At 37.0% G+C, this 22,795-nt stretch overlaps 1 protein-coding gene across 2 annotated transcripts in view; it reads left to right on the top strand.

Annotated features, from left to right (window-relative positions):
• AKAP9 (A-kinase anchoring protein 9) overlaps window positions 1-22,795 on the top strand; it is a 177,546-nt gene that overhangs the window by 55,202 nt on the left and 99,549 nt on the right. For both annotated transcript variants that reach the window (XM_030822060.1, XM_030822061.1), the window contains exons 4-9: window positions 1,728-1,781; window positions 2,457-2,627; window positions 4,190-4,345; window positions 5,170-5,367; window positions 10,367-12,754; window positions 21,869-22,082. In XM_030822060.1, the coding sequence (XP_030677920.1) occupies window positions 1,728-1,781; window positions 2,457-2,627; window positions 4,190-4,345; window positions 5,170-5,367; window positions 10,367-12,754; window positions 21,869-22,082 (3,181 nt within the window). The remainder of the gene's footprint in view (window positions 1-1,727; window positions 1,782-2,456; window positions 2,628-4,189; window positions 4,346-5,169; window positions 5,368-10,366; window positions 12,755-21,868; window positions 22,083-22,795) is intronic.

Below are 22,795 nucleotides of genomic sequence, written 5' to 3' on the forward strand. Positions count from 1 at the left end.
ATAACCAATTTGATGTTAAACTTTTCAAATTTATTAATATTGATAAGTTTTACATTTATTATAACATAAGTATGTTTTGAAAAACAGTCATGTATTAATGGTGTTTTAAGAATTCAATACATATGAGTTCAAGTATAATATTTGCTTATCTGAATTAGAGAAAAATTAAACACAGTGGCTAAATAAAGTACTAGATGAAACTATAAACATAATTATTACAAACTGGTAACTGATAACTGATTCATGTAATACTGACAATTATTACAAACCGATAACTGATTCATGTAATACTGACATAATCACTCCTTAAAGGAATATTCATTGCTTTATATCATATGTGAAGAAGCAGTAGTCCCTCCAACCCTGTTTTTACTTTCTGTAGTCAACCATTATCTGAAAATATTAAATGGAAAATTCCAGAAATAAACAATTAATAAGTTTTAAATTGTGCCTTGTTCTGGGTAGCATGGTGAAATCTTGCTCCATCCCATTCATCCCACCCAAGATGTGGATCATCCCTTTGAACATACAGTGGATCTACACCATATACTCTGTCCATCTCATATTCATTTAGTAGCTGTCTACCTTATCAGATCAAAAAAACATAGTGTATATAGGGTTCAATACTATTTATGATTTCAAGCATCCGCTGGTAGTCTTGGAACATATCCCCTGTGGATTAAGGAAGACTACTGTATTCATAAACATCCATTTCATTACACTGATGGGCTACATTAAACTATTTTAGAGGACACATCAGAATGCTACATTTCAGGATCAAGGAAAGCTAATTGCAATTTAGAAGTATTTAATTTGAAAGTTACTGCAAATGACTTGATATTAATAATCTTTTAATTAAAAAAAATTTCTTTAGAGACATGGTTCTCAGTATGTTGCCCACAGTGGAGAGTGGTGGCAATTAATAGGTGTGCCAGTAGTGCACTATATCCTCAAACTCCTGGGCTCAAGCAGCCCTCCTTCCTTAGCCTCCCTTGTAGCTAGGAACCAGCCAAATGGGAAGATCTCTTTTTTTTTTTTTTTTTTTTTTGAGACGGAGTCTTGCTCTGTCACCCAGGCTGGAGTGCAGTGGCTCGATCTCGGCTCACTGCAAGTTCTGCCTCCTGGGTTCACGCCATTCTCCTGCCTCAGCCTCCCAAGTAGCTGGGACTACAGGCACCCGCCACCACACCCAGCTAATTTTTTGTATTTTTAGTAGAGATGAGGTTTCACCGTGTTAGCCAGGATGGTCTCGATCTCCTGACTTCGTGATCTGCCCGCCTCGGCCTCCCAAAGTGCTGGGATTACAGGCGTGAGCCACTGCGCCCGGCCTAAATTTTTTTACTTGAAAATGAATAGGGCTTAATAAAAAAATAATTATTTGAACTATTTTAAGGAAGCCTTTCATAGAAGAGGTTTTATGGAGGTTTATACTTCTGAAGAGCAAACAGAAACTGCACTTAGAACTTTAATTCACTTAAGTGAAAATGTATATATGTAGTTCAGTGTCTTTTGCATTGTAAGCACTCAGATGTTTGAGGAATGAATGGCATTTGAAATGGTCATTATGTCTCTTAGATATTTTAAATTAATCTCTGTATCTGTTTTTGCAATGATGCATTTTCCTTAGGAATAAAAGACATACACATGAATACAGTTAACAGAAATATTGTTAGCTAAATAAAATTATGTCTAAGATCATAATATATCAGGAAATTGTTTTTATACAGGTAAATGGTTGCAGTTTTGTGATGAGAACAGGAAAGCCTACAAATTTATTAAGGGTACAGTATTTAAAACTACTCGTGATACTAATGTTGGATACTATTTAAAATCATCTGGCTTACTAACAAAACTTGTTCCTGCATGTACTTCTTTCTGTGTGTGATTTCAAATTAATTTTAATGTTTACTAAAACAAAGTTATCTACCATTTATTATAAAACTCAATTGTAGGCCGGGCGTGGACTTACGTCTGTAATCCCAGCACTTTGGGAGGCCGAGGCAGGTGGATCACCTGAGATTAGGAGTTTGAGACCAGCCTGACCAACAAGGTGAAACCCTGTCTCTACTCTAAGTACAAAAATTAGCCAGGCGTGGTAGCAGCCGCCTGTAGTCCCAGCTACTTGGGAGGCTGAGACAAGAGAATTGCTTGAACCCGGAAGGCGGACGTTGCAGTGAGCTGAGATTGCGCCACTGCACTCTAACCTGGGTGACAGAGCAAGACTCTGTTAAAAAACAAACAAACAAAAAAAAACCTCAATTATAACAGAATTTGCAGATAGCCTGTTTATGTTCTTGAGGTAAATATCATGTTAACAAAGTAGGTTGCCATACCGTAATCTTCCAGGTGGTGAGTGATGTTTTAAAGTGGACCTTGCTATGGATTTCAGTTTCTGAATCTCTCTCCCTAAGGAATATTGCTAATACTGAATTCTTTAAAATCTTGGATTGATTTAGGAAGAAGAATTTGGTGTTGATGATTCTTATTCTGAACAAGGAGCACAGTACAGTCCGACTCACCTAGAGATGATGGAAAGTGAGTTGGCTGGGAAGCAGCATGAGATTGAAGAGCTAAACAGAGAGCTGGAAGAAATGAGGGTTACCTATGGGACTGAAGGACTGCAGCAGGTATGTTTATTTTCTGTGGCTTTTGATTTGCTACTGACAAAAACAAAAACAGGAAATGTGAATAATAGTAGTCTTTAAAGGTGGGGTTTTTAAATTTTTTTTAAACTTTTTTTTTTTCTTTTCTTCTTCTTTTTTTTTTTTTTCCCCCATACAGGGTCTTGCTCTGTTACCCAGGCTGGAGTGTAGTGGTGCAATCTCGGCCCACTGCATCCTCTGCCTCCCGGGCTCAAGCGATCCTCCCACCTCAGCCATCTGAGTAACTGGGACTACAGGCATGCACTACCACACTCAGCTAATTTTTTATAGAGACGGGGTGTCACCTCAGATTCCTGGACTCTCCTTGGCCTCCCAAAGTGCTAGGATTACAGGCACGAGCTACCGTGCCTGGCCTAAAGAAGGGGGTTTTCAAATGGTAACTTAGTGGGACACAGTGGCATGCACCTGTAGTTCTAGTTATTCAGGAGGCTGAAGTGGGAGGATCACTTGAGCCCACAAGTTCAAGTCCAGCCTGGGCAACAGTGAGAGTCCCTGTCTCTTAAAAAAATCAAACAGAAAAGTAAATGGTAACAATATCACTCATAATTTTTGTCCTTATACATTGCATAAACAACCCTGTTTAAAAGTAGGATTTCATTCACAGGGTTAATATAACACAGACTCTTATTTAACTTTATGATAGCTAGCCTGAAATCACTTTAGTAAGACAGATGTTTTTGTAATCAGCCTGAGAGAAAATTATGGTGCAAACCACATCAAAATATTATAACAAGTCCATTAGGAATGTCAGCAAGTTGGGCATGGTGGCTCATGCTGGTAATCCCAGCACTTCAAGAGGCTGAGGCAAGAGGATAGCTTGAGTCTGGTAGTTTAAGACTGGCCTGGTCAAAATAGCAAGACCCCGCTTCTACAAAAAATTTAAAAATTAGCCAGGCATAGTGGTGTGTGCCTGTAGTCCTAGTTACTTGGGAGGCTGAGACAGGAAGATCACTGCAGCCCAGGAGATTGAGTCTGTAGTGAGCCAAAATCACACCACTGCACTCTAGCCTGTGCAACAGAGCGAGACCCTGTCTCAAAAAAAGAACAGAAAAACAATGTCAGTGGGTCCTTGTAAGTAACCTCTTGTGGTTAGACTAACATCTGTTGTTAGACTGCCATAACTGTCTATGGCAGTCAGTTATGAAAACAAGGTGAAATAAGACATTGATGAGGATGACAAAATACATTTCAGTTTCATCCTCTTCAGAAACAAGTTAGGATTAAACATGTCTAGGGTGGTGTTGCCTGGGAACAGATTAGGGGCACCCCTAAATATAAAGGCACTTGTCCTTCTATAAGTAAATATATGGATAAGCCAGATCAATTTTTTCCTTAGTTCAGATAAATTTTTTGAAGTTAATTTGGAAGCTCCAATTTCTGTAAGTTAATAGTTTTCAAATGTGGAAAATACTGATTACAAAGTGTAAGAATTCTACCAATGTGTTTTGAATTCTTATTTTGAAAAAGTTACCTGTAATAATAGTCAATTAAAAAAAATAAATCTAGCACTTACTATTTTCTTTTAGTTACAAGAATTTGAAGCTGCCATTAAACAAAGAGATGGCATTATAACCCAGCTCACTGCTAATTTACAACAAGCAAGAAGAGAAAAGGATGAGACAATGAGAGAATTTTTAGAGTTGACAGAACAGAGTCAAAAATTACAGATTCAATTTCAGCAAGTAAGTATTACTAATGCAACAAAATTCATTAGTTTTTTAGTAATGAATTTTAAAAATTCACTTTCAAGAACAAATCTAAATTTGTTAAAAGCCATTTCTTATTATATCATGTATGAAAAATAAGTGAATATGTGTTGCTATGTTAACCAGGAATTTAATTCATACTTCTTAAATGGTTCTCTACTAATATTTTCTTTTTGTTTACTCCCTGTCTCTATTTTGAAATCTTACAAATTGTATAAGGTTGATTGAGGGTATTTCTGCAGAAATTAACCTGTAGCCACATCTTACCTTTGCCAATTCTGGTATAGTTTATTTTAGTTAGGTTCTAAATGATAACACGACTAAATATATTCCATTTTCCTTGAATTAGAGCCACAGGAATCTAACTGCATTAATCAGAATTTCTGATGGCAAGTAGCAAAACAATTTGAAATAGTTTAAGCAGAAGGGAGGTATTTAGTGTAAGGATTCAAGCTGTTTCCAGAACCCAAGGGCAGAAATACAGCCAGGCCTCTGAAAGGGATTGGAACTACCAACTGGAAAGCCATAGGGAATTCGGGAAGTACTGTCTTTGAGGTCCCACTTTTCTTCGTATATCTGCCTCAGTCTCAGGAGATCTAGGTTCTCTGCTGTATCATGGAAAAGATAAGTTTATTGGCTCAGCTTGGGTATACCTATCTAGTCAGCCAAGGTAACATGTTTGCTAGGGTCTCAATCCTGCAAAGTTCCCAGAGAGCTATTGCAGGGACACCCCAAAGGTGTCTATTCCCTAATACAGTCACTTCAGGATTTAACATTTTGAGGTTTCTTTCTGTTTTCAGTTACAGGCTAGTGAAACTCTGAGAAACAGCACTCATAGTAGCACAGCTGCAGACTTACTACAAGCCAAACAACAGATCCTCACTCATCAACAGCAGCTTGAAGAACAAGACCACTTATTAGAAGATTATCAGAAAAAGAAAGAAGACTTCACAATGCAAATTAGTTTCTTGCAAGAGAAAATTAAAGTATATGAAATGGTATGTTTATTTTAAGGAAGTCAGCTAACTTGTAGAAGCTTTACAGTTTCAAGTTTTTTATGCAAGTGGTTTTTTTTTTGTTAGGCACATGAATCACAAAATTTTATAATTAAGCTCTTTGTGTAATTTATTTCAAAAGCAAATGGGAATCTCAGTAATGTAGTTTTTAAGATAATAGTCATTACTGAGTTCCCTAAAAGTGATCAGCCTATGTTAAACTGAATGAGCAAGAAAATACAAATTGATAACTTTTTTTTTTGTCATTTATAATTATTTCCACTTATTTTAGCCATGGTTGTGAAATTCAGAAAATATTTTCACAACAGAAAGAAATTGTATGGATTTTAATGAGAAAAAAATTGAATGTAGTCAGTTATCTTTATTTACATAAGTTGTGTTCCATAAACTTAAGTGTTTCTGGGAACGCTTATTTAGCAAATAAGTTCTCTCGTGGGGGACTGGTGGGGGGAATATGTGTCTGTGTATGGGTGCGTGTATTTTACATATATGTATATCACATTGATTATAATCTTAAATCATAAAAACTACTCATCCTGGAAGATTCTGTTTATTTATTTTTTAAAAGAGAAATCAAGGTTCAGAAGTGACTTGCCTGAGGTCGCCCCACTAACAGGTGTCAGACTGGGATTCAGATCCTGTCAGTTGCCCCACAGCTGGAGCTTCCTGTACTACACTGCACTACCTCGGGTCCTCTCCATCCCTCTGGTCCTCTCTATAAGGGATGAACAAGGCAGTGTGGTCACCTTGTTTGACCTCAGCTTGAAGTGTATGTCCAGCAACTCAAATTTTTTGTCACTCTTTGCACACCTACAAATGACTAAAAGTACCATGAGCATTGATTTGGGGGTTACAAATAAATTTTAGCAAGAACTCACAAATATGGAATCTACAAAGAATGAAGATGGATTGTACATGCAATATAATACTTCTTATAAACTTAGGAGGTTCTTCTGCAGGAGGTTGAGAAATTACCAAGACAAGAATATTGTTTGGATAATAATAACAGTAGTAGTAATTAGCATTTATTAAGTGCTTACTGTGTAACAGGCAGTATTCAAAGCATCTTATATTAACTCATTGAATCATCACCATAGGCCTGTGCAATAGAAGTACCATTATCACTCCTATTTTCTAAGTGAGGACACCAAGACAAAGCAAGATGAGGTAAATTGCTCAGGTATACACAGGTAGTAAGTTGATAGAGCCAGATTTCCAATCTAAGTTGTCTGACTCCAGAGACTGCTTTTAAATAATAGAGAATGTACAAATTGAAGACAATGAAATTATGAAAAATACATGGTTTACAACTAAGGTAATTTAAAAATTATTAGGTAAATGTTTACAGAACACCTATTTTTGTAGCAGGCCCTTGCAAGAAATACAGTGAGGCTTAAAGTGTGCCCTTTTTTTCACTGGAACTCATAGATGAGTAGGAGAGCTATGGCATGTACAAAGGACACCACAAAACAAGGATAAGTGTGGGCAAAAAGTGCTTTGAAAGTTCTGAATAGGTCTGGCTTCATGAGGGAAGATTCAGGGTAGGCTTTAGTGGAAGAGTTTCTATTTGAGGTAAGTTTATAAATTGGGACAACTCCTTTTTAATTGTATTTTGTTTCCCCAACAATTGGCCTAATGCCTGGAACATAGTAGCTACTCAATACTTACTTCGTAAACAACTGGGTAAATTAAGGATCTCAACTGATAGAAATGGGGAGGACATTTTAGATAAGAGTGTGGAGTAGGCATAAAGACTCAGGATGAAACATGTTAAAAATCAGTAAGGAGCAAAAAATGGTGTAATTTGTCTAGAAACAGTAGTCTTTGAAAGTTAATCTTTCCAGGAGGTAAGAGTAGAAGGATCATCTAGGACTAGGTGAGAAGAGCCTGGAGATTGGATTGGATTGTATTTACTCTGTGGGCAGTGTAAATTGAGATTATTTAAAATTCAAGTAATTCATTTTTGTAAGGGGAATAACCTTTGTTATTTGAATGTAACAAGAATACTTTTATCAATCGGTTTTTCACTATATACATTTTTTAAAATTTTTATTCTTAAAATGAATCCCCCCAAGTAATAGTTCTATTGGCAGCTGAGACATTAGGGTCAGCTAAGGCATTAGGGTCACAAATGAAATTATCTTGGTTCCCTAGACCAGTGGTCCCCAACCTTGTTGGCACCAGGGCCAGTTTCGTGGAAGACACTTTTCCCACAGACGTGGGGGAGGAATGGTTTTGGGATGACATCGGGCATTAGTTAGATTCACATAAGGAGCTTGCAGTCTAGATCCTTCACATGCACAGTTCACAATAAGGTTCGAGCTCCTAGGAGAATCTAGTGCCGCAGCAGATCTCACAGGGGCGAGCAGTAATGCTTGCTTACCTCCTGGTGTGTGGCCCAGTCTTTAACAGGCCCCAGCCAGTACTGGGTCGGCAACCTGGAGGTTGGGGACCCCTTCCCTACACAACTGTGTCGATGATCAAAAGCTCATTCTCATTGTCCTAATCCTCCAAACTTCCCATTGGTGCCATAGCATAGTATTCCCCCCATCTCAGATGTATTTCCAAAAGATAGTGTATTCAACCACAGGGCTTTTTTTTTTTTTTTTTTTTTTTTTAGAACACAGAATAAGTGATTTAAAACCATGTACTTTGAAACAAGTGATACTAAGAAAAATAAACCATAAATTTGTGTTGTTTAACAGTTGAATGAAGAATTATTGTTGGTTGTTATTATATCAGGTGTTGGACAATTTTGAATTAAATGATTAAATGATACTGTTTTATGAAGTCCCCCCTCCCCTATAGAAATCAGGAAACAGAAAAGTTAGATTTTATAGCATTAACATTTTTCAAACTTACTTATTTAACAGTTTAACTGGAATTGACCACCATGAACTGATTTTACTTTCTCATAGGTTCCAGATGTTATAGATTTCTTTCTAGTATGTAAATATATTACACTTGTATGTATTATAATAGTACAGTAAGAATAAAATGCTTTAATAGGTGGTTTTATTTTAGCATATTCTGTGAGATAGAGGAAATAATATTATTTGTATTGTACGTATGAAAACACTGGGATTAAAGGAGATTAAACTGATTTATTAATATCCTATTGTAGTGCAGAGTTTGAAGTAAGAAATCTCAGGACTTGGTAATAACATGGTAATATTGGGTGGGATATGTGATACCAAGACAAAAGATGATAGAATTTTGCCCAAGAGGCTGCATAGGATAACATTCATTGCCTTGGTTAATTTATATAGTACAGAATCTGGCCTTCGACTTGTAGGTTCAGAAGTCTGATTTTTTTTTCCCCTGTCAACTGAGATGAGCTACCTCAGAAGTGAACTCAGATTTTCCAAAGTTAACGAGGCTAATTTTTTTTGTTTGCTTTGAGACAGAGTCTTGCTTTGTCTCCCAGGCTGGAGTGCAATGGTGAGATCTCAGCTCACTGCAACCTCTGCCCTCTGGGTTCATGTGATTCTCCTGCCCCAGCCTCCTGAGTAGCTGGGATCACAGGTGCCCACCCCTACGCGCAGCTAGTTTTTGTATTTTTAGTAGAGACAGGGTTTCACCATGAGGCTAATGTTTAAAGCTTGAATAAGATTATTAATTTACAATGAGAAATCATTATCACAGAGACTTAAATATTTCAAGTTCATTGGATTTCATATTATTTCCACGGGCAAACGAATTTTAAAAGCCACACAATACTTAGAAAGTTATTTAATGACCATGAGATCAAAAGGTTTCAGAGGAATCGGATGTTCAAGGGCATTAAAATGAGATAACCTGATCTATCTCACAGTAGGAATGGTCATGCCTATAGATGGGAATTCTTAAATGCTGTTTGCTACAACCCCTGACATTTCTTTTTACATTAGGTAATGTTTTTTCTAGAGCGACCAAAATTCTCAAAGGCTGTACTAGAATGGGCACTGCCAACATTTCCCTCGGAGGCTTTTCTTTTTCTCGGCCTTGACATTTCTTCTTTAGATATGTTCATTCATTCATTCAAGGCACTTTTAAGTCCTGTTTGCCTGGGACTCCTGTCTCTTTAAAATGATTTTACTTACCTACTTATGTCCTGATCCATTCTGTAGATTTCATGTGTTTATTTGTTTTTGAGACTATAGCCCTCTATTACTTACAGAGGCAAATAAGTTACTGAAGCAAAACTTTGACCTAGGGCCTCTGCTTGACTTTGTCATGCTGAAGTAATCACTATAACAGATATGCCTTGGCCTGTGTCTGGGCTTAGCCTTATCTCCATTCCAAAATAGAATCCCAAATAAGAACTGGGGGAGAGTATCTGCTTTGCTTTGAAAATTCTGTTTAAACCAAAAGTCTAGGACCAAGTTGATATGCCGTAAACGGTATAGTTGTCTTAGATGTCACTTGAGGTTCAGCCTTTTAAGCATTGCATATCTCTAAATTTCTGACTGACTTAAGACCCCAGGACTGAAGTTAAGACAGACCGTTAGGAATCTGTTTTTGTTGTTTTTCTTTTTCCATAGCCCTTGCGCATGACACACATTGAAGTTACCGGAATACATGTGAGGAACTTTTATTTATTTTTATCTTTCTGAATGTGTCTAGAGTATATGCAGTACTTTAGCTATAGAGAATACTAAATATTGTTGATCAGTTAATAAGAAAAATGGAAATATAACAGTTTGGAGACATCTAAAATCAGACTGGGTTTTTAAACTAAAAATTTTAATCACAGAAATGTTAAGAGAAATTTCTTCTAAGAAGGCCAAAACTACTGTAGTGTTTGCTCACAAGTAGTGTTGGGTACACGAGTTCTAAGTCTCATTATTGTGGAAAAAATTGAGGGGCAGGACCAACATTTACTTTTTGTAGAATTTTTTAAAAGAGAAACTTCTATCAGTCTTTTGGTAATGAGATGAAGCAGTATAATTTGCCAGAAGCTAAAAATGCCATTCTTACATTTTCGTTTTTTTTCCTAAAGGAACAAGATAAAAAAGTAGAAAACTCGAATAAAGAAGAAATACAGGAAAAGGAGGCAATCATTGAAGAATTAAACACAAAAATAATAGAAGAAGAAAAGAAAGCTCTTGAGCTAAAGGATAAATTAACAACTGCTGATAAATTACTAGGAGAATTACAAGAACAAGTTGTGCAAAAGAACCAAGAAATAAAAAACATGAAATTAGAGCTGACTAATTCTAAGCAAAAAGAAAGACAATCTTCTGAAGAAATAAAACAGTTAATGGGGACAGTCGAAGAACTTCAGAAGAGAAATCATAAAGACAGCCAGTTCGAAACTGATACAGTACAACGAATGGAACAAGAAACACAAAGAAAGTTAGAGCAACTCCGGGCAGAGCTGGATGAGATGTATGGGCAGCAGATAGTGCAAATGAAACAAGAATTAATAAGACAACACATGGCACAGATGGAGGAACTTAAAACACAACATAAGGGAGAAATGGAGAATGCTTTAAGGTCATATCCAAATATTACAGTTAATGAAGATCAGATAAAGTTAATGAATATGGCAATAAATGAACTGAATATAAAATTGCAAGATACTAACTCTCAAAAGGAAAAACTCAAGGAAGAACTAGGACTAATTTTAGAAGAAAAGTGTGCTCTGCACAGACAGCTTGAAGACCTTGTCGAAGAACTGAGCTTTTCAAGAGAACAAATTCAGAGAGCTAGACAGACAATAGCTGAACAAGAAAGTAAACTGAATGAAGCACATAAGTCCCTTAGTACAGTGGAAGATTTGAAAGCTGAGATTGTTTCTGCATCTGAATCCAGAAAGGAACTAGAATTAAAACATGAAGCAGAAGTTACAAATTACAAGATAAAACTTGAAATGTTAGAAAAAGAAAAGAATGCTGTGTTAGACAGAATGGCTGAATCACAAGAAGCTGAATTAGAGAGGCTGAGAACACAGCTTCTATTTAGTCATGAAGAAGAGCTTTCCAAACTGAAGGAAGATTTAGAAATTGAACATCGAATAAATATTGAAAAACTTAAAGATAATTTAGGCATTCACTATAAACAGCAGATAGATGGTTTACAGAATGAAATGAGTCAAAAGATAGAAACCATGCAGTTTGAAAAAGACAATTTGATAACTAAGCAGAATCAATTAATTTTGGAAATTTCAAAGCTAAAAGATCTACAGCAATCTCTTGTAAATTCAAAGTCAGAAGAAATGACTCTTCAAATCAATGAACTTCAAAAAGAAATTGAAATACTCAGACAAGAAGAAAAGGAAAAGGGTACACTTGAACAAGAAGTTCAAGAATTACAACTTAAAACAGAATTATTAGAAAAACAGATGAAGGAAAAAGAGAATGATCTTCAAGAAAAATTCGCACAACTTGAAGCAGAGAATAGCATTCTTAAAGATGAAAAGAAAGCTCTTGAAGACATGTTGAAAATACATACTCCTGTTAGCCAAGAAGAAAGATTGATTTTCATAGACTCCATTAAGTCCAAATCCAAAGACTCTGTCTGGGAAAAAGAAATAGAAATACTTACAGAGGAAAATGAGGACCTCAAACAACAATGTATTCAGCTAAATGAAGAGATTGAAAAACAAAGGAACACTTTTTCGTTTGCTGAAAAAAACTTTGAAGTTAACTATCAAGAGTTACAAGAGGAGTATGCTTGCCTTCTCAAAGTAAAAGACGATTTAGAAGACAGTAAAAATAAACAGGAATTAGAGTATAAAAGTAAGCTTAAAGCACTTAATGAAGAGCTTCATTTGCAAAGAATAAATCCAACTACAGTGAAAATGAAAAGTTCTGTCTTTGATGAAGACAAAACTTTTGTAGCAGAAACATTGGAAATGGGTGAGGTTGTTGAGAAGGATACAACAGAACTCATGGAAAAACTTGAGGTAACCAAGCGAGAGAAATTAGAGCTGTCACAAAGACTGTCTGATCTTTCTGAACAATTGAAACAGAAACATGGTGAGATTAGTTTTCTAAATGAAGAAGTTAAATCTTTAAAGCAAGAGAAAGAACAAGTTTCATTGAGATGTAGAGAGCTAGAAATCATTATTAACCACAACAGGGCAGAAAATGTACAGTCATGTGATACTCAAGTAAGCTCTTTATTAGATGGAGTTGTGACTATGACAAGCAGGGATGCTGAAGGATCAATTTCTAAAGTAAACAAAAGTTTTGGTGAAGAATCAAAAATAATGGTGGAAGATAAAGTTTCTTTTGAAAATATGACTATTGGAAAAGAAAGTAAGCAAGAACAGTTGATTTTGGATCACTTACCATCTGTAACAAAGGAATCATCACTTAGAGCAACTCAACCAAGTGAAAATTATAAACTTCAGAAAGAACTCAATGTACTTAAATCAGAACAGGTATGTTTACTTCTTTATATATGGTAAAGCACAATGGAAAAATGTACATTTCACACTAAGGTTTCACCTTCATAAAACATAAGTTCATATCCTTACAAGAGAATGAAAGTGAACCCTCTGATGTAATTTTAACTTGAGCCTATCATTTATTTATCATTTAAGTATTTTTTTTTAACCGTTGTTGCCTTTCTTTCAGTTAATCTATCTTGTATATTCTGCTCAGGAAATAAAAGACACTAATGGATTCAGATTTTCTTTGGAAAGACGAGTTTGTATAACTTTGTGGAGAATCTCAGCATTAGAAAAGTTATTAATTTCATTTTGTAATTTTTGTTATAATCTCAAAGATTGGTTTCAGAGTTTTTATTTCATAGTAATGTTTTCAAGTCTCCACAACTGAAAATGAACTCCTAAGCTTTTTAATAGTCTCTGTAGTTGTTAGGTGGTTATGAAATTATATTTTCCTGGGAGAAAAAAAAAACCTTTGATTTAAATCCTAGAGTTTTTTCAGAAGGGGAAAAAACAGTATTGACTCTAAATGTAGTTAAAGAATTATATGTATATAATAATAGATCACTCCTGATAATTTGTATTTGCCAGATACTGATATTAAAATAACAGGAAAATTCTGCTATCTACAATGTAATGATGCTAACTAAAGTTTTATGTGTTTCTTCATTTATCTAACAAATACTTATTGACTCTCTTGGCAAGTACGAATATAGTGGCCAACAAGAGAGAGATTTCTGGTCTCAAAGAGCATATATTTTAGTGAGGGAGGCAGGTGATAAATGAAACAAGTAGGATAGTTAGAAATAATGATAAATTCTATGAAGAAATAAAACAGGATAATGTGATAGGGGATGATGGAATTATTTCTGAGGGCTCTGTTCTGTTCCATTGGTCTATATCTCTGTTTTGGTACCAGTACCATGCTGTTTGTAGTATAGTTTGAAGTCAGGTAGCGTGATGCCCCCAGCTTTGTTCTCTTGGCTTAGGATTGACTTGGCAATGCGGGCTCTTTTTTGGTTCCATATGAATTTTAAAGTAGTTTTTTCCAGTTCTGTGAAGAAAGTCATTTCTGTGAAGAAAGTCATTCCTGATGGGAATGGCATTGAATCGATAAATTACCTTGGGCAGTATGGCCATTTTCATGATATTGATTCTCCCTATCCATGAGCATGGAATGTTCTTCCATTTGTTTGTATCCTCTTTTATTTCGTTGAGCAGTGGTTTGTAGTTCTCCTTGAAGAGGTCCTTCATATCCCTTGTAAGTTGGATTCCTAGGTATTTTATTCTCTTTGAAGCAATTGTGAATGGGAGTTCACTCAAGATTTGGCTCTCTGTTTGTCTGTTGTTGATGTATAAGAATGCTTGTGATTTTTGCACATTCATTTTGTATCCTGAGACTTTGCTGAAGGTGCTTATCAGCTTAAGGAGATTTTGGGCTGAGACAATGGGGTTTTCTAGATATACAATCATGTCATCTGCAAACAGGGACAATTTGACTTCCTCTTTTCCCTTTATTTTTTTCTCCTGCCTGATTGCCCTGGCCAGAACTTCCAACACTATGTTGAATAGGAGTGGTGAGAGAGGGCATCCCTGTCTTGTGCCAGTTTTCAAAGGGAATGCTTCTGGTTTTTGCCCATTCAGTATGATATGGGCTGTGGGTTTGTCATAAATTGCTCTTATGATTTTGAGATATGTCCCATCAATACCTAATTTATTGAGAGTTTTTAGCATGAAGTGCTGTTGAATTTTGTCAAAGGCCTTTTCTGCATCTATTGAGATAATCATGTGGTTTTTGTCTTTGGTTCTGTTTATATGCTGGATTACATTTATTGATTTGCGTATGTTGAACCAGCCTTGCATCCCGGGGCTGAAGCCCACTTGATCATGGTGGATAAGCTTTTTGATGTGCTGCTGGATTCGGTTTGCCAGTATTTTATTGAGGATTTTTGCATCGATGTTCATCAGGGATATTGGGAATGATGGAGAGGGTAGTAACAACATTAAATATGGTGGTCAGGAAAGGTCTCTAGGAGGCATTGACATTTGAGCTGAGATCTGAATGACATTGAAATTAGAGCAATTGTAACGACAGGGGTAAGTTTAAAGAACAGAATGAAGGCTTGTGTAGTTGTGTTTGAGAGAGCAGGAGAGTGGAAGAAGAGTTTGAAGGAGGAAGAGACCAGACCTTGGAGAATCTTACAGACTTTGGAAGCCATTGGAAAGTTTTCTCTTTTTATTCCTAAATATATCATACTTATGATCTCATATCAAATGTCGAGATATTTTATATTTATGATTTATATCAAATGTAGAGATATTTTATATATTTAATTGCCTAGAGTCAAGAAATTCAAATTGCTTAACAATTTTTTTTTTTTTTTTTGAGACTGAGTCTCACTCTGTCACCCAGGCTGGAGTGCAGTGGCATGATCTCAGCTCGCTGCAACCTCCGCCTCCCGGGTTCAATCAATTCTCCTGCCTCAGCCTCCTGAGTAGCTGGGATTACAGGCGTGCACCATCACGCCTGGGTAATTTTTGTATTTTTAGTAGAGACAAGGTTTCACCATGTTGGCCAGGTTGGTCTCAAACTCCTGACCTTAGGTGATCCAACAGCCTCGGCCTCCCAAAGTGCTGGGATTACAGGCGTGAGCCACCACGCCTGGCCAAATTACTTAACTATTAATGTTCTGTTAAATGTCTGGAATTGTTTTCAAAACCAAAATTTATGGCAGTTACTTGTAAAAATGTCACACATCTTTTAAAATTTTTTAGAAAGCATTTTTGGGAGAAGACCTGAATTTGACCCTCAGATGGTCAAATTTTCTTATTAAGAATTCTGATTTTCTTTTTCTTTTTTTTTTTTTTGAGACAGGCTGTCACTGCCATTCAGGCCAGAGTCTCATAGCGCAATCACAGCATCCTGCAGCCTTGACCTCCTGGACTCAGATGATCCTCTCACCTCAGCCTCCTGAGTAGCTAGTATTACAGGCATGCACCACACACCCAGCTAGTTTTTTGTATGTTTTGTAGAGACAGAGATTTGCCATGTTGCCCAGGCTGGTCTCAAACTTCTGAGCTTAAATGATCTTCTTGCCTTGGCCTCCTAAAGTGCTGGGATTACAGGCATGAGTCTTTGTCCCCAGCCAGAATTCTATTTTCTGTACTAAAGAGATACTAAAAAGATACTTTTGATGGCATTCAGATACCCTCTATTTGACATTGACTACATAAAGTAAAGCCTGGAAACTTCCTGCCCATTCTCATTACCAAGACAAACCTCTTTATTGATGGGAAGGGAAGTTCACAGAAGAAATCGAGTGGTGACTTACACAATGGTAACACCTAAGAGCAGCCTAAATATGCTTGAAATAATGTGGATGCCACAAAAATATCTCTAATACACTTAGATAGTTTGGGCAGAAGGAGAAAAATAAAAATATCATAGAAGTCTTTTCAGTGTTGGGATGCAAGGAAGAAGGAAGAGTGGCAGGAATTTTATAGATACTGATTAATTATTGATGCTGGGAGAGGTCATAGATTGAAGTGTATGTGTTTAAAATTGAAGATGATTATTAGAATCAAAAGAGATACTGGAGCTTAGAAACTACAGGAGGAGCCACTAGAATATCAGCTCCTTGAGAGCAGGGACCCAGTCTCCTGTATCTCTAGTGCCTAGAATAATGTCTGACACATGATAGGCAGTTAATAATTTTTTTAAATGAATGAATGAATTCATGAATAAAAGGGGGGGGGAATAAATAAAGCCCACTTACCAAGAACCGGTGAAATAGCACAGGCCTTCATGTTAGAGTCAGGAAGAAGATCAGAATAGCTTTTGTCACTTGCCATTCTATTGTGTGGGTCCTAACCATTGCAAAGACAAAAAGATACATGGTGTGAATGGAGAGAAAGATACTTAATTGTCATAATTCACATGTATAATTAAATTAAAAATTAAGCATGATAACTGAAATCCTTTTTTTTTTTTTTTTTTTTGAGACAGAGTCTCACTCTGTTGCCCAGGCTAGAGTGGATCTCAGCTCACTACAAACTCAGCCTATCAAGTAGGTGGGATTACAGGTGGCCACTACCATGCCTGGCTAATTTTTGTATTTTTAGTAGAGATGGGGTTTCACCATGTTGGCCAGGCTGGTCTTGAACTCCTGACCTCAAGTGATTTATATCTTTAATGTAAAATAAATATGAATAAACCAATGTAAAAATTATAACACTTTAATGAAGGATAGGAGACTTGAATAAATGAAAAGTCTCATTTCTGAGTGGGAAAATTTGAATATTGTAAAAACCCAGGTTATCTTTAATCTATAATCCTTATGTAGTTCCATTCCAACTCACAATGAAAAGTTACTGAAATTCAACTTAGTAATTGCTTTATAGTTTATCTGGAGAAGAAATGCACAAGAAGAGTCAAGAATGTTTTTGAAAAACGCAGAATAGTAATTGGTGTGTAGTTTATCTGGAAGAAGAAATGCACAAGAAGAGTCAAGAATATTTTTGAAAAATGCAGAATGCATTTAACATGATGTGTTGAACAATTTTTAGCCTTAAATATATTGATTTTATAAATATTGAAAACGAGTTATGCTGTTAGTTCTAGAGGCTAGAATATCAGAGCATGTAGACTTAAGAAAAGTAAAAAGAAGGAAATAATAAAGTTAAGAACAAAATAAGCAAAGTTAGAATAACCAAAACAGGAGGAAAAGTTTTCAAGGATTTTGAAAGTTTATTATTTGAAAACACTAGTGGCTGGGTGTGGTGGCTCACACCTGTAATCCCAGCACTTTGGGAGGCCGAGGTGGACAGATCACAAGGTCAGGAGTTCAAGACTGACCTGATCAACATGGTAAAACCCTGTCTCTACCAAAAATGGAAAAATTAGCCGGGTGTGGGGGCGCGTGCCTGTAATCCTAGCTACTCAGGAGGCTGAGGCAGGAGAATTGCTTGAACCCAGGAGGCAGAGGTTGCAGTGAGCCGAGATCGCACCACTGCACTCCAGCCTAGGTGACAGAAAAAGAAAAGAAAAGAAAACACTAGTAAAGTATTGGACTTTCAAGAATATGGGCCAGTGGGCGTGGTGGCTCACGCCTGTAATCCCAGCACTTTGGTAGGCCGAGGTGGGTGGATCACGAGGCCAGGAGATCGAGACCATCCTGGCTAACACGGTAAAACCCCATCTCTACTAAAAATACAGAAAATTAGCTGGGCATGGTGGCATGCACCTGTAATCCCAGCTACTCAGGGGGGCTGAGGCAGGAGAAATGCTTGAACCCAGGAGGTGGAGGTTGCAGTGAGCCGAGATCTCACCACTGCACTCCAGCCTGGGTGACAAAGCGAGACTCCATGTCAAAAAAAAAAGAATATGGGCCAGGCACGGTGGCTCACGCCTGTGATCCCAGCACTTTGGGAGGCCGAGGCAGGCGGATCACGAGGTCAGGAGATCAAGACTATCCTGGCCAACATGGTGAAACCCTGTCTCTACTAAAAATACGAAAAATTAGCTGGGCATGGTGGCACACACTTGTAGTCTCAGCTACTCGGGAGGCTGAGGCAGGAGAATCGCTTGAACCCTGGAGGCTGAGGTTGCAGTGAGCTGAAATCGCACCACTCACTGCACTCCAGCCTGGCAACAGAGCGAGACTCCATCTCAAAAAAAAAAAAAAAAAAAAAGAATATGATCAGGGAAAAAAAGACTTAAACCAAATGAGGCTTGGTGCAGTTGCTCACACCTATAATCCCAGTGCTTTGGATGGCCGAGACAGGAGGATTGCTTGAGCCCAGGAGTTCAAGACCAACCTGGGCAACATAGCAAGATGCCTGTCTCCACAAAAAATTAAAAAATCAGCCAGATGTCTGCAGTGAGCTATGATTGCACCACTGTACTTCAACCTGGGCAACAGAGTGAGACCCTGTCTCTAAAACAAACAAACAAAATCAAATGAATGAAAATCAAAACCTAAGTATAGATACCATAGAGATTCATAAAAGTCATAAAAGAATACTATAAATAAACGTCCATTAACAAATGTGAAAATAGAGATAAACTGGATGGTTTTCTGGAAGAATATAAGCTACCAGAATCAACTCAAATAGAAACACAAAACCTGAAGAAACCAATAACCATTAAAGAATTTGAAATCATAGAGGTTTTCCCTCTCTCCTCTCCTCCAACCAAAAATACTAGACTGAGACCATTTTACAAGTGGGTCTTACCAACTCTCAATGAATATATAATTGCTTAATAAAATAGGATTAAAGAGAGAGAACTAAGGGGAAGAAAAGAAGGAAAGAAGAAAGGTAAGCTAGACAAAAGAAAAACCCAGTTATGAGACTGGTATAATATTGATACGAAGACCTGATAAGAACACTACAAACAAATAAAATTATAGATGAATCTTACTTATGAGTGGTTGTAGAAATCCTAAATAAAATATTAGCAAATTATTCTAAGAATGGAAGAACAGTTCAACATCTGAAAAATCTATTAATGTAACCTTCACATTCATAGATAGCAGGAAAAAAATCCATATGATCAATTTTATTTTTTATTTTGTTTTTGAGATGGAGTCTTGCTCTGTCACCCAGGCTGGAGTGCAGTGGGGCAATCACATTTCACTATGGCTGCAACCTCCCAGGCTCAAGTGATCCTCCCAATTCAGCCTCCCAACTAGCTGGGACCACAGGCACATAGCACCATGCCCAGCTAAGATTTTTTAAAACATTTTTGTACAGACAGGGGGATCTCACTGTGTTGCCCAGGCTGGTCTTAAATGTAGGGGATCAGTCAGGGTGGTGGGAGATTATATAAAGATAAAGTTATAGGAAATAGACACAAACCTTCTTGGGAGGCCGGGAGGTTTGCATAGCTTCAGTGAAAGATTTGGTTGAAGGCAGCTGAATTCTCTTAAAAGCTTAGGGCGTAGCTACATAGCAATGTAAGGAAGTTTATCTGAAGAGCTTGTTTACTCATGTGGTCCTAAGACCAACCTTTGATCATTCACCGGACTGCTCTCTCTGGGGAGGGCGACCAGATTAATTACCCACAAGTGTGTTGACTCAAAGCCTTTGTCATTAAATCTATGCTGAATAAATGCCCGCAGGGCCAGCTAGTCAGGGCGTGCACTACTGCAATTCTTTCTGTGAGCGGCCCAGCCCCCTAGCCACTCTTTCACTGAATACTGGTGTCAGAGTACATTATTCATCTGTTGTGCAGCCTGAGTCTGCAGGTCAGACCCTGGCACTTAAACTCCTGGGCTTGAGCAGTTATTCCACATTGGCTTCCCAAAGTGCCGAGATTACAGGAGTGAGCCATCATGCCTGGCCTTATTTTATGTTTTTAGAGACAAGTTCTTGCTCTTGCCAGGCTGGAGTGCAGTGGCATGATGATAGCTCACTGCAACCTTGAACTCCTGGACTCAAGCAATCTTCTCATCTCAGCCTCCTAAGTAGCTGGGACTACAGGCACATATTACCACTCCTGGCTAATTTATTATTATTTTTTTAGAGATGGGGTCTTTCTGTGTTGCCCAGGCTGGTCTTGAATTCCTAGGCTCAAGCAATACTCCCACTTGAACCTCCTGAGTAGCTGGGATTATAAGTACAAGTTACTGTTTCCAACCCACATAATCATTTTAATACATATTGGAAAATAATCCATAAAAAACTAATAACTCATAATTTTTTTTCAATGGAGAAAATCTGGAATAGAAGGGAAATTTCTTAACCGCAGTAATTGTTTTCATTAAAACATTTAGCAGATAACATTTCTAATAGTGAAATTTAGAAGCATTCCCATTAATATCGAGTATAGAATAAAATGTGATAGAAGCATTCCCATTAAAATCCAGCATAGAATCAAGTATAGGATACCCACTTTCAACATTACTATTTCAACATTGCTTTGTAGTTCCTAGCCAATGCAATTTGACAAGAATAAGAAATGAGATAAAGAATATGAAAACTTATTTATGAATAACAAAATAAACCCTACATAAGATGTTTTGAACTTTTGTCAAGAAAATTATAAAACACTGAAGCATGTAAAGACCACACTATATGGCAATATGTACCATATTCATAGTAGAAAGATGTAAAGAAAAATGTCAGTTCTCTCCAAATTAATCTCTGTATTCAGTGTACTTCCAGTCATAATGACAAGGAAATTTTTCATGAATCTTGAAAAACTGATTGTAAAATTGATACAGACAAGTAAATACTCAAGAATAATCAAGAGCCCTAGAAAAATGTATTGCATCTGACAGCAAGATTTATTACAGAATCATAATAGACAGGATGGTTTGATGCTAGGATGGACAATTAGGTCAGTGGAGCGTAATGGAAAGCCCAGAAACACATTGAGATCCTTGTGAAATTTTAATGTATAGGAAAGAGACCCTACAAATCAACATTTATCTAATAATACTGAGTGAGCCTCTGCTGCATTCTATGCACTGTTTTAGTCCCTGGTGATATAACAGTGAATAAAAACAAGTAGTAGGCGGGGTGTGGTAGCTCATACCTGTAATCCCAGCACTTTGGGAGGATTGCATGAGCCCAGGAGTTTCAGGCCAGCCTGGGCAACAGAGTGAGACCCCATCTTTACCTAAAAATAAAAAGTTAGCTGGGCATGGTGGCATGCACCAGTAGTCCTAACTACTTGGGAGGCTGAGGTGGGAGGATCGCTTGAACCCAGGAGGTCAAGGCTGCAGTGAGCGATGATTGCACCACTGTACTCCAGCCTGGGTGACAGAGTGAGTATTTGTTAATTTGGGTTGTGAGTACATAAATGTTTATTACTTCATTATTTCCATTTCTGTACATTTAAAATATTTTAGAACAAAAAAGGATGAGTCATGCTAGCTATACCAAATATCACAATTTAGTACAGGTAATGAAAACATTGTGTTACTTTCCTTGAAAAAGAAAGGTAGATCAATGCAACAGCACGAAGACAGAAAAAAAAAATTAGACTTCAGTTCTCAAGAATTTTTAAACTCTTGTAGTCAGTATATGAAAAAAATAGAAGTTAAATTATTTGATTTGTCATTTAAAAATATTACAATGTTTACATATGTTTACTTTAAGAATGATTTAAGGCTGCAGATGGAAGCCCAACGCATTTGCCTCTCTCTGGTTTATTCAACTCATGTGGATCAGGTTCGTGAATATATGGAAAATGAAAAAGATAAAGCTCTTTGCAGTCTTAAAGAAGAGCTTATTTCTGCTCAAGAGGAAAAGATCAAGGAACTTCAGAAAATACACCAGTTAGAGCTACAGACTATGAAAACACAAGAAACAGGTAAAATGGTTTCTGACTTATAAGTACCATGATCCAAATAAGTATTGGATAGAGCCCACCATTCTATAATTTTTTCCTTGTCATAGAACCCACAGAGGAAGGTGATTTGTTTACCAGTTGTTGATATAATCATTAGATAGTCATTTAAGTGCTTGAGAAAACTAAAATCATTTTCCCATAGGAAGTCACAATCCATTGCGAAAGCATATATAAAATAAACAATTTCTCCAACAGAAGAATGAATAGAAAGAATGGGAGGAGAAAGGAGAAACATCTAGTGCTTCCTGGCAGGATGAGTAGGGTGAGGTGGTAGACAGAGTGGTGGGGTTGGAATTTTAAGGCAGGCTCTGGAGTCTTTAGAATTGAGGTGTAAGGGTACACCCATTTTGGAAAATTGAGAGTTCAAGGTGTGTGAGAAAGTAGTTGGGGTTACAGCTAGAGAGATTGGCAAGAGTTTGATTAGAAAAAGTTTTATTCTGAAAGAAGCATGTATAAGCCTTATGCTGTTGGTGATAAGACCTACTGCAGGATTTTAAGTAGAGTAACACAATATGGTTTTTATTTTATGAAGACACCACTGGGGTGAGTTGGGGGAGGTGAGAGTAGTGATTAGAACATCAGTTAAACAACTAAGGCTGTCATTTCCATAAACAGTAAGTATTAACTAAATGTTAATGAGGATGGAAAAGAAGTTTGCATTCAAAAGTAGAAAT

This window comes from Nomascus leucogenys, chromosome 11 (assembly GCF_006542625.1).
Source record: "Nomascus leucogenys isolate Asia chromosome 11, Asia_NLE_v1, whole genome shotgun sequence".
In the NCBI taxonomy this organism is placed as follows: Eukaryota; Metazoa; Chordata; class Mammalia; order Primates; family Hylobatidae; genus Nomascus; species Nomascus leucogenys.